The sequence below is a fragment of the Hippoglossus stenolepis genome, chromosome 13 (assembly GCF_022539355.2).
Source record: "Hippoglossus stenolepis isolate QCI-W04-F060 chromosome 13, HSTE1.2, whole genome shotgun sequence".
NCBI classification, from domain to species: domain Eukaryota; kingdom Metazoa; phylum Chordata; class Actinopteri; order Pleuronectiformes; family Pleuronectidae; genus Hippoglossus; species Hippoglossus stenolepis.
Genome location: NC_061495.1, coordinates 14,738,715 through 14,749,568, shown reverse-complemented (window position 1 = coordinate 14,749,568; position 10,854 = coordinate 14,738,715). Strand labels below are relative to the sequence as shown.

The window sequence follows — 10,854 nt, the reverse complement described above, 5'->3', positions numbered from 1 at the left end:
GTCACGCTGTCGTTTTAAATACAGAGCTAACAGGCTAAGTTTATTAAATACAGAGCTAACAGGCTAAGTTTAAATACAGAGCTGACATGTTAAGTTTATTAAATACAGAGCTGACATGTTACGTTTATTAAATACAGAGCTGACATGCTAAGTTTATTAAATACAGAGCTGACAGGCTACAAGTTGCGTTTTGATGTCATCAACTCACTTCTGTTTGCCGGCTCTTACCCACAATGCACCTGACAGGAAGCGTTGAATCCCAGTTGGCGCGCGGCTGGATGTAAACAAACTATCAACACGAGGAGACGCGGCGGAAGTATCCTCACTCGCAGGTACATTCTGCGACCAGTAGTCCCACTGTCCTCCGCGGTGACAGCGATGTTTCCCAACTCCAGAATAACGTTAACTCAAGCCGGCAGGGCGGAAGCAGCGGACTTTTAAGCGACCATGTGCAATTCTGTTGCGTTATGGAGACACAACGCGTTGAAAAGCTGTATAGAAATCCCCGTTTAGTTTCCCTCTGTGGGAAGATCATCTTATTTGATCACAAGCGAGCTTCAGGTAAAAGCAGTGGTGGGAAAAGTGAGTTAATATCCCGCTGCCTGTCATATGATCGGGGGAGCAACACGTTCCTGAAGGATGGAGCAGCTGTCATCAGCAGGAAAACATCCGCCCAAGTGGACATCGTAGCCTGTAAATGTGCCTTAGACCTCCAGAGGAGAGTAACCACACCTTGTGTAGTAGTGGTCCAGAGGGGTGAGAGAGGAGATGGCTTCCTGTATAGTCTGCTAACACTGTGTGACTCACACAGACTGGAGTCATGCTTTGAGTTTAAGCTTCCTTATCAAATTAAGGGGGCTGCGTTCATCCTCCAGGGCCCCACAGTGTTGTGGAGCCACGCTGGTCATGTCTTCTATACGTCTCCGCAGGCAGGAGAGGTGAGGCAGATTCCCCTGCAGTTGTCCCACAGTGTTTTTGGGGAACTCCCCCTCCTCAGAGGTCAGGTATTTGTTCTCGGGCTGCAAAATGAGTGCGATCAGCCCTCAGGCCAAACCCTGGGTTATTTCCCTCAGACTGGACAAGCTTTCGATGGCTCTATGATTTTACCTCACCCCTACATTGGCATCACACGCTGCATCTTGGTGCTCTCGGCCGAGAAGGTGGACGGGGCCCTGAAATCTGCTGTGGTTGCAGCGACTTCTCACCAGCAGCTCGTTTATTTCCAGAGTGGGGTTGTAAAAGACACGTGTCCGCTCCCCTTCCAGCAGCCCGAAGACATTCAGTTGGTCAACTGTGGAAGGAATGGCTGCCTGTTTGTCATATCCTTTCACCAGGGGCATGTTTGTGCTCTATGGAAGGAAACACTTCAGGTATGTAAACACAATTTTATTGAGTATTTGTGTTTGCTAAGATTACAAGTTTTCCAAGCTACTTTGTTAACCTCTCTCCTCCAGATAGCCTCCCACTGGTCAGGTGTCAGCTCCGTCCATGTGGATGACTTCTTGGGATGTGGAACAGACCAGATCCTCTTGGTTTTTAAGGATGAGAGTGTAACAGGGCAGCCGCTAGAAAATTTCCTCATCACGGACCTCTGTGGTATTTCATATTCTGTAAGACACACCTTTTACAATATGCTGTTTCATAGGTTTTCCCTTGATGAAATGAATATGATCAGGATGACTCATTAATACTTGTTTTCAGCACGGACAGGACACTGATGGTCCAAAGCAATCTTCTCCTCCACCAGAGAACAACCTTCTTACTCTTCAAGCCTTGGAGTCCAGACTACAGGTAAACATTTAAGTACCATCACTGCATTAGTCTTTAATTCACTATTAGAACTAGAATGGGACTAGCCCATACCTCCGCCAAGTCCCAACAGCCCCCTTAAATACAATCAAGCTGCACCAAATTATTACACTCATAGATATCACTCCCCAAAATATGCTTGATATTTTACATCAGGATCCATGAATTATTCTTTGAGAAATGGATACAAATATTGAAGAACGCCCCATCTCGCAATGTTAAAGAAAGTAAAAAAAACCCCTCCTGAATCAGCCCCCTGGTCTGGATCCACACCAAAAGTAAATTTGTTCCTAACCTTCTTCCCTGACCTACACTACATCCTTCAACCAAGTTTAGTGGTAATCTGTGTTATGGAAGTTTTCTGGAAGCTGGTGAAAGGAGAACTCAGGCAGCAGCTGATGTCTTATGCAGACAGTTTTAATGTAGACTTGATGCATCAAGGAGAGTATCAACAGAGTATCATGCGCAATTGTCACCCCCAAATCTGAAGATGTCTCCCACAACATCCCAGTATATCTTCCTCTACTTGCATCACCCAATCTAACAGCACATCCATGAATGGCTAGAATTGCTGTCACTCTCTATGTTACATGTAGGTGTTCGCATCCTATTGGATAGTTAAGTCTAAATATGCATTCCTAAATCACATTGTGTCCTTACGTCATGCCACTGGTGAAATACGCAAAAGAGTTGAAGTTGGTGAGAGTTGAAGTTGGTGCCTCTCTGTCTGGAGCATCTGAGTTAGATATGAAAGTCCCTCAACGTAGACACTACAATGTACTGTTGGTTTGCCCTTTATCTATCTAGAGAGAAGGGAGTATCTGTGGAATTAGACAGGCACAATTCTCCTGTACAGATATAATGTAATATACAATATACATAATATATAGTGGCATATACAGTAATGTGGGAGGATGGTCCAAAATTCCTCAACAATCTGCTCAGTAGTTTTTGTTTAGAGCTGCTAAATAACAGATAAACAAACCAGGGATGACATAAACTCCTTGATGGAGCTAATAATCATCTTTTGTGTGTAAGTGTATCCTGGTGATATGAGCAGATTGTATTATTTATAATGTCAAAAAGCAAAAAATAGCTAAATCTTGTTTTTGTCTTGTATATATCAAGTCTTGTTATTATCAGTAGAACTTAAGTATTATTTGTCTACAGCTTCAGCCACGCTATTCCTCATGATCAATCATCTGATGATGATGATATTTGTCTCAAATGATCATCTCTTCAAATGAACTTATCTTGAGTTCAGGCACTTATCTTGACTATGTTCAGTTTCCAAAATACACTGTCAGTCAAATGGGATCTTTCCTTTAGAGTGGATTGACCGTGCTTCAGGAACTTCAAGGAGAAGTGAGAGTGAAGGACAGAGTTGTACATCAGGCAGTTCAAGCCCTGGCTGACGCAGTGTCAGGAAGAGAAGCGGTTCTCTCACAACCCGAGCAGGTACTGAGTGTGTGTTGTGTTGCATTGTAGTTCGCTGTGTTTTTAGGGACCTGGGTGGTATCGTTAATGAGAATCAAACCAGCAACTCTTGACAGCAGGGCATTTTACTTTCCCTCTAATACTGACAATGAAATGCATTCAAATTCAATTCACACCTTCAAAATGTGTGATCATATATGATTTACAATTTAAGGATATACACCATATATGTCCTGAAAGCAATGAGGTAATTTACTGTTAACAGCACCACATCAACAGTTGGCTGGGTTTGGCTCCAGCTCACTTATTTTGATAAGTTGTCATATTTGAAATGGCACATCACATGAGGCCCAGCCCCGTGTTGCTAATGCTGCCACAGTCACAGAGGAAGTAAGACCTAAATGTTGGCAGAGAAAACAAATGGCACAAATGTCTCCTTGTCTTCTACTCTGTTGCTCACTCTGACATTTCATGATTTAGATGTTCTCTAAAATGTTGCTGCTTTCTGATAAAGTCTGGAGCCTTACCCTGAAAGACTTTATTTCTTGATCTTACAGACACCCACAGCAGGCATACTAATTATATACTATTCCCAGAGTCTCAGTGCAACACTGTTATTTATTAGCATTTTAAAAGTTCACTACAATTTTTCCCTAATGAACTGTTGTTCAAATTAACATGTCGGACATAAACCACTACTGTCGGTGCTGTCACACACTTGTCATCGCTGATCACAGTCTCTTTGACCCTCTGTCCAGGAAGGTCTCGTCGCTCTGTGGGACTCTGATGATGAGTCAAAGGATGAGGCCTCGGATGACAAGATGCAGGACATGCCGGCAGTGTCTCCTGAACCTCACGTTGACAAGCTGTGGCATCGCGTTGCAGAGGACCGAATAGTTGTGGGGGTGATACTGACGATGGACAGCGCATTGTAAACACACATTTCTTTTTTTAATTGAAGTGAATTGTGTATATTTCTCTGCGGGAACAGAACTGATTGTGAGCTTTATGGAGTGAAGAATCAGCCGTCTTAAATATGACCCCTTAGACATGACATTATTTAAACGCGTAGCAGGGATTCTTCTCAAATCCGCTTGATGTCTTGTCAGGGATAATGAGTTCATCTGGTTTAAGTGGATCCAACTGTGCAAGTCGAAGATACAGACGATATTAATATGGCACGGCATGTACAGTTCTAGTCAAGGGTGAAGTTCTGCTGACCAGCTGTCAGACCGTATCACTGCTGCCTAATTAGAATCGGCAGATTAAAATTGTGTCGCAAGATCATGTTGAGTAAATTAAAATCTGTGAGGTCAAATATTTGTCTCTCCAGAACTTCGTTTTTTTATTTTTTATTTTGGAATCACAGACTACATTTACATGGGCACTTACATGCAGACTATTGACCTCATTCACAATAAGACTTTATTTCGATTATGATGTTCACATGAGTTGCTAATAGAACATTCCCTTCATATACATGTTACAGTGTACAGTCACTGCGTTCACTACGACATCATGTTCAACGTTAAAACCCGAACCTGAAATAGTTTGAAGTACCGTTCTACCGGAAATCATTTTGGTGTTTTCTTTCTACTTTTGCAAAAGCTGCTTTTTATTTTTCCATCTTGTTTGCACCTAGGGCATGTGTCGTCCCAGTATCACCTTATTCAGGTTAACGTGATCAGCAAATGCTCTTACCATGGCATGTGTCTTATTCAGGCTATTATCTTAATCGGGTTAATATCGGAATATTGGTGTCGATGTAAACGTAGTCAATGAAGCCAGATTGTAAAGACAAAAATAGCATGAACTGAGGATGTCTTTTCCTCTCCTTGCTTTGCCCCGAACTTTGTATGAATTCCACAAGCCAGATGCACGGCCGATAGGTGGTCACCATGGCAACAAGCAAGTCTTTGATGACTCTCCAAGCTCCATTTGTGGGAACAAGACTATCGGATTCCTCCATCCACCTGTTACTGTTTTTAACAACAAGTGGAGGAAAACGACTTCTGGCATGGCTGCCTCCAGAGCCTGTGTATTGCTGTTTTGATTGGTGCACTTGTACAGCGGGTGTGATTTCAGCACTCAGGGATATTGGTGTTGTTAATTAGTTTACACACACTGACACACTGACACACACACTGACACACACACTGACACACACACACACACACACACACACACTCGGTCTGTGGTTTCGTATCTGATTTGCAGTCTGATTACCGGCTGTCCGTGTGATATCTGATCGTTAGTGATGTGTTATTTTTGTTCCAGACCAGTGGCCAGTGTGAGCTTATCCATCCTGACAGAGACGGGCCAGGGCTCAACGCCTGCAGTCATCCAGACCCAGAGCCAAGTGTTATGGCTCCCCACACCTTGCCCATCACCCTCCTCCTCTGCCTCCACGCCACCGGAGCCCGCAGCCAAAAGAAGCAAGCAGCACAACGCCAGCACACCCAATGATCTCAACACATGCAGAATGGCTGTGACTGCTGTGACCAGGCTTATTCCTCTGTTGAACTCTGGCTGTGTCAAGTGCCATGTCATGCTCCATTACGTCCAGAGACAAGATGCTTTTTCTTTCCTGAGCAGCCCAACGCCGCTTGTCCTGCACTGCGGTCAAGTTTCTCTAGAAATCCACGGGGATTTTCAAACCCCACTGCTCAAAAACCCCAAACTCAAAACAGGTAAAATCACAAACACCTTGAGTTGAGATTTTAAAATTTACAAGTAGATGTTCATTATTGTGTTCTTTTCTTGCCCAGATGAGGTTAAAGAGGACTTGCTGAGTTTGTTGACTGTGCTGGATCGCTGGGTCTTCCACATAGACTCTCCCGAACACAGCTTAGGTGATCTAGATGGCTGGATTCAGAGAAGAGTGGGTTGTGAGAGGATAGAAGTGAGCCCTCAGTATCTGCTGATCAATTCTTCGGGACCATCTGCTCTCATGCTGCTGCGCTGGTGCCAGATAACCCCTTTTCAGGGGGAACTCTCTGTCCACTCCAGGTAAATCATTTTTATTTACAGATAACAGACAGATGGATGGCTTTATTACTGACCTCAGAGCTGCAGGTCCTGGTGGTTTTGATAGGAGATTCGTCCACAATCGTGTTATCAGTTCATGAAGCAAAATAATGTATTTTTTATCTCAAAGGTGAAGGTGGCCTATGACGTTATATTGCAAGCAAAGAAAGTTTCTGTTTATGTGTAGTGGGGCGGCTGTGGCTGAGGGGTAGAGTGGTCGTCCTCCAACCAGAAGGTCGGCAGTTTGATCCCAGTCTTCCCCAACTGCATGCCGAAGTGTCCTTGGGCAAGATGCTGAACCCCGAATTGCCCCTCATAGAAAAAAAAAGTGCTGCTAATAGATGCACTGTATGATTGTGTGTGTGAGGCTAGAGAAGTCTAGAAAAGCGCTATATAAATACAAACCATTCAACCATTTTAGTGATACTTACCTTAATGCATTGTATGTATCCTTTAGGTTCAGACACTAAAAATACTGATACTTTGGTGACTCTTTGCTCCACTTGTTAGTGCATTGCAGCAACATGAAATAGTGTAAAACCCCCGGTACGAATATGAATTCCATTAGCTGACGTGTGTGTATGTGCATGGGCATTAGGCCCCACACAGAAAAAATGCTCTGCAGTGCTGCTAACGTCATCGTCTTGGTCCAGTCTCTCTCATCTTTTGATGCTTACATAAGAACGCTGACTCTATCATATTTATTTCACCTCATGACACATAACAAACACATAATCACATAGAGTTTAGTAACACATGCTTTTATCTTTTAACGATTGGACAACTGAACTTCTCTTTTTACCTGTCTTAACAAATCAGGCTCACTTAGACTCTTAACACGACCCAACAGATGGTCACATATTAGATCTATTTCAACCTCTCTCGGCTTGTTAATTTTAGAATTAGTCTAAAATGTTGGTGCTCACTTATAAATCCCTTCATGGCCAGGCTCCACAGTATATCATAGACCTTCTGCTGACCCCATGAGCCAAGCTCTTAGGTCCTCTACCCAGGACTTTTTAAGTGAACCTTGGACAGGTTTTAGTATTTGAGGATATAATACTTTCCAATCTGTCGCCCCTGAGCTTTGGAATCGTCTCCCGATTAGTTTGAGGTATTTGGAATCTGCAGATGCTTCTAAAAAGCTGCTAATAACCCAGTAGTACCTTTTACATTACGTCTGAATTTGACCTTTATGTTCTATAATTTAAATATCAAATTTGTATTTCTTTAAATTACTCTTTTTATGAAGACCTTCCTTTATTTTTGCATTATTTGAAATATTAGATGCTGCTCTCTTATAAAATTGAATATTACTGCTCAGTGTACTGGTTCAGAAAGTTATATCTGGGACTCTCTTAAATAATTCAGTTTTGTACAATTCAGAAAAGAAAGCTTATTTTTGCCAACTGAAGTGGGAACTGTTTCATTTATATTATTTGATTTATAGTTGACACGGCTTTGAAGACAACTAGGACGCGTATAAGTGTGTTATTCCCCTGAATACCAGAGATTCACTGTCGAGGAGAGAATCAAAAAATCGGTGTATGTTAAACAGCTGATGCTTAAAGACATAAAGAGACTTCAACTATCTTTTGTACAAATTTACAATGAAATAACATCCACGTTCTTCTGCTGTTCCTTTGCAGCGAGTTACAGGTGCTTCAGTTCCTGGACTCTCTCCTGGCTTTCCTCCCTGCGTCCTGCTCTGTCCGGCCTGTCCACGGTGCAAGAGGGCAGGGTGCTGCTCAAACATTTTCTTTGGCGTTGGAAAAAGAGGTTGTGTCGCTCAGAGATTCTGTGTCGCTGCTTCTGCACGAGAAAGAGGAGGATGATAAGAGGAGGAGGAGGAGCAGTGGACATGATGAGACCCCTCCTGAGGCCGGTTCTGTGGAGGGGCTGCAGAGGTGTAGGGAGGCATGGCAGCAGGACGCGGAGCGGAGTAGGACGAGGTTGAGCCCCCTGGTGGATGTGGGGCGGTATCGTAAGCTGACCCGAAGCGTTCTCAACGTCCAGCTGGATGGGGATTTGGCCGCTCTCTTAGAAATGCAGAGGACGTTGCTCCACTAATGTTCTGCTGACATAGTCACTGTTGACAATCCCACTGTTAGTTTTCTGTCCCCATGGAGCTCTTAGTCTTAATGTTGGAAAAAGCAAATAATAGTGTAATATCTAATAGTACATAATGCGTCTCTACAAGCTTCCTGCCCCTCTTGCTGTCCTGGTTTCTCTCTGAGCTGGACTGTGTGTGTGTGTGTGTGTCTGCTCTCTCAGACGGCCCCACGGGGGGGGTTTCATATCTTTTGAGTGTCTGTCGCTGAATTGAGCCCCTGCCTATTTCTATTGGATCACCTCCTGGGTTTCACAGCTTTAATCGGATACTGATGCAATGGTAACTCTGATCAGCTTATTCCTCTGCTCATGTCCCCTCAGACCCTGATTTTCAGTACAGGGAGACGAGACACTTTCATCTGTGGGTGAGAAACAATTTGTCTTATGAATAAAAACAACAGATGAAAGGGGTTATATATTTCTCCCTGACTGGCTATAGGCTACTAAAAGCGTTAAGTGGTATTTCCTCTCATGGCCTCTATTTTTTCGATGAAACGATGGAAAGGAAAACAGTCGGTGGAGGCTGTTTCTCTCCTGACGTCAGTGTTGTTCAATGTCTTTCATCCACGCAAACATCAAATCCCACTTTAAAGCCTTTGCTGGATACATAAAGTCTGTGGCAGCTTGACCAGCAGTGTTTGCTTGAATGGTTGAGTTTTTTTTCTAGTCTACCAGAGGGGGCTGCTAAACGAATGTGCATTTTGTTTGTTCCAGGAACTGTTCCTACTGTGTGTTTTGTGTGTGTTTGTTTGTTTGTGTGTGTGTGTGCGTGTGTGTATGCGTGTGTGTATTACTCACTCATTCTGGGGAGAGATCCACTCCCACTCTTTTACACCTTTTAATATCTTTGCTTCAGTGCACATAACCACTTCCACTCAACTCACTGCCACAGGACTCCCCTTAAACATAGATGTGACGTAATTACTTCAAATTCCTCAATTTCCTGGAGTTATTCCTACATGTTTTTATGATATATATTCTGCTGAAACACTGTAAAATAAATAAATATTTTCTGTTTTGTTCGGATGAAAATAAATCTCCTCTTTGCAGCTCAGTTAGCTTTTGCTGTTCTGTTCAGACAACTCGACTCCAGCCACCATTCAAGCTCAATTCACACATAAACACCTTTTTTCCTCCTTTACAGCCTCTCACACAGATAAAAAAAACCTCCTCACTCACACACCTGTCACTGTGGGCGACAAAGAAGAATTGTGAATCCTCTACAGTAAATAACACCAGTAAATGGCCAGTGGCGAAGTGGATCACACGCAAAAAGGAAAAAACTCATCTGTATTGGTGTTGTCTGAGAACCCCAGACTGCTGCACACAGTAAAATATAGGTTTTGTCCTGTGAAGTTCTATTAACTCTGAGTGTTGGAGGTAGGCTGCAGGGTTTCTCTGCTGAAGTCCACTCATCTTAATGGGGAATGAAGATGTGGCAGACTGATAATGTTAGAAAACTTCTCAGACATGGAGAAAACTACACCTCATGCAGCCTTTTAATGAGTCACAGGTAAATTCACATTGTGTAGATTTCTGCCATTTTTATACACGTTTGTTGAGGCCAGTCGTCAACTCTCACTTTTGTTTGGAAGCCCATGAAAATAATTATTTTCAGGTCATAGCAAGTAAAATATGAGAAAACATAATAATAAAAGAAAGCTGAAATTGCTCATGTAGGTAGCTTCCAAAATTGGATTAATCTCAATGTTTTATTATTTCATTGTATATATGACCTTCCATAAATATTACATTTTTGTTTAGATAAATTTTCCATCCTTTTGTTTTGCTGTTCCTGGTGGAAATGGATGCTCAGACCTGAGATTTACAGCAATGATAAAATGATTTAAGTCCCAGTCCTCAATTATTGACCATATAGATATTTTATATTCATTGAAAAGCTTTGGATAATATTCGAGATAACAACTTGATGAACTGATGATAACAAGTTTTAATTGTTTTATTGCCTTGTTTGTAAGTATTATTATTAAATAAACATTTCACCAAAAAGTTATTTATTTATATATTCAAATTAATTTAGTAAAATGTTGTTGTAGTCTAAATTGTTTGGCCCTTTTGTTTACAGTTGAATCCCAGCCCTTCACTAATAAGGAGTTAGGTGATCCATTAAGGTGGCTGCTGCAGCTAAGCCATGTTTGTATTGATGAGGTATTATGAGCGCTGCTCTGGTCGCAGCCGGCAGTTGACTGTTATTGATTTGGGGTCAGTGGGCTTCCTCTCCTCTGGACCCTGGAAGTCAGTGAGTCAAACCGAGCAGAGCAGCAGGACATTGATTATATCTACAACATAATGCACAGTGTGCAGACTTCATATTGTACAACTGTAAACATAATTCGATATGCGGAGAGCTCCCATGATGCAACGCTGTGGTGAGAAAATCCTCACTAGTTACATGGAAATCAAATCGTACCCTAATTTAAATTATTGAATCTAGTTTCTGCCTTTTGG

General features: G+C 42.4%; 1 protein-coding gene across 1 annotated transcript; it reads left to right on the top strand.

Annotated features, from left to right (window-relative positions):
* The first annotated feature begins 198 nt into the window (after positions 1–198).
* fancb (FA complementation group B) lies at positions 199–9,439 on the top strand. Its single transcript, XM_035173698.2, has 8 exons — positions 199–1,370; positions 1,455–1,610; positions 1,702–1,791; positions 3,139–3,267; positions 4,005–4,177; positions 5,524–5,936; positions 6,015–6,255; positions 7,923–9,439. The coding sequence occupies exons 1-8, from the start codon at positions 468–470 to the stop codon at positions 8,341–8,343; spliced, it is 2,526 nt and encodes an 841-aa protein (XP_035029589.2). The 5' UTR covers positions 199–467; the 3' UTR covers positions 8,344–9,439.
* The last annotated feature ends 1,415 nt before the right edge of the window (positions 9,440–10,854 follow it).

Excerpts from the sequence above, each read along its gene's own strand:
- fancb (XM_035173698.2), top strand. The coding sequence starts at position 468 with ATGGAGACACAACGCGTTGAAAAGCTGTATAGAAATCCCCGTTTAGTT. Across the intron at positions 5,937-6,014 it reads AAACCCCAAACTCAAAACAG|ATGAGGTTAAAGAGGACTTG; the intron begins GTAAAATCACAA and ends TTTCTTGCCCAG. Across the intron at positions 6,256-7,922 it reads GAACTCTCTGTCCACTCCAG|CGAGTTACAGGTGCTTCAGT; the intron begins GTAAATCATTTT and ends GTTCCTTTGCAG.